Source organism: Coturnix japonica, chromosome 22 (genome assembly GCF_001577835.2).
Source record: "Coturnix japonica isolate 7356 chromosome 22, Coturnix japonica 2.1, whole genome shotgun sequence".
Classification (NCBI taxonomy): Eukaryota; Metazoa; Chordata; class Aves; order Galliformes; family Phasianidae; genus Coturnix; species Coturnix japonica.
Window position 1 is genome coordinate 963328 of NC_029537.1, and position 788 is coordinate 964115.

Sequence of the window (788 nt, forward strand, 5' to 3'; positions counted from 1 at the left end):
AGGCGATGGAGACGGCGGCCGTGAGGGCGAAGGTGCGAACAGCCGGCATGGAGGAGAGCGAGCCTGCACCCACAGCACCCATAGGGAACAACGGGACCCCATAGGGAACAACGGGACCCCATAGGGAACAACGGGACCCCATAGGGACACAGGGAGAGCCCATAGGGACACAGGGAGACCCCATAGGGAACAATGAGACCCCATAGGGAACAGTGAGACCCCATAGGGGACAGTGAGACCCCATAGGGGACAGTGAGACCCCATGGGACACCCAGCAGCTACACCCATGGGGCACCCGTGTGGGACATGCATTGGGACACCCATTGGGGCACCCAACACAACACCCATAGGGCACCCATCAGACGATCCTTTGGGGCACCCACTGTGACACCCATTGAGTATCATCCATTGGGGCACCCATTGTAATGCCCATCACACAGCCCATAGGGCACTCATTGGGCACCCATAGGGCACCCATAGGGCACTCATAGGGCACCCATTGGGCACCCATAGGGCACCCATTGAGGCACCCATTGGGGAGCCCATCGTGACACCCATAGTGATGCCCACCAGACACCCATCGTGGCACCCATCAGGTCACCCCTCGCTCACCCAGGCAGAAGCAGATGACCTCGGACAGGCTGCACAGCATCATGCTGGGCGCCACCTGCGCCAGCACGCGCCCGATGTGCTGCTCCCGCGTCTCCCCCGGCTCCCGCTCCGACTGCTGCTGGGGGGGGTCGGGCTCAGGGGGGTCCCAGCACCCAAAGGTGCAACCCAGCACCCAA

General features: G+C 62.8%; 1 protein-coding gene across 1 annotated transcript in view; it reads right to left on the reverse strand.

The window, feature by feature from the left end:
- The window catches only part of NPC1L1 (NPC1 like intracellular cholesterol transporter 1), a 19532-nt gene that overhangs the window by 10368 nt on the left and 8376 nt on the right, over positions 1–788 (reverse strand). The window contains exons 7-8 of the mRNA XM_032448848.1: positions 613–727; positions 5–63 (exon numbers count right to left, since the gene is read on the reverse strand). Of these exons, the coding sequence (XP_032304739.1) occupies positions 5–63; positions 613–727 (174 nt within the window). The remainder of the gene's footprint in view (positions 1–4; positions 64–612; positions 728–788) is intronic.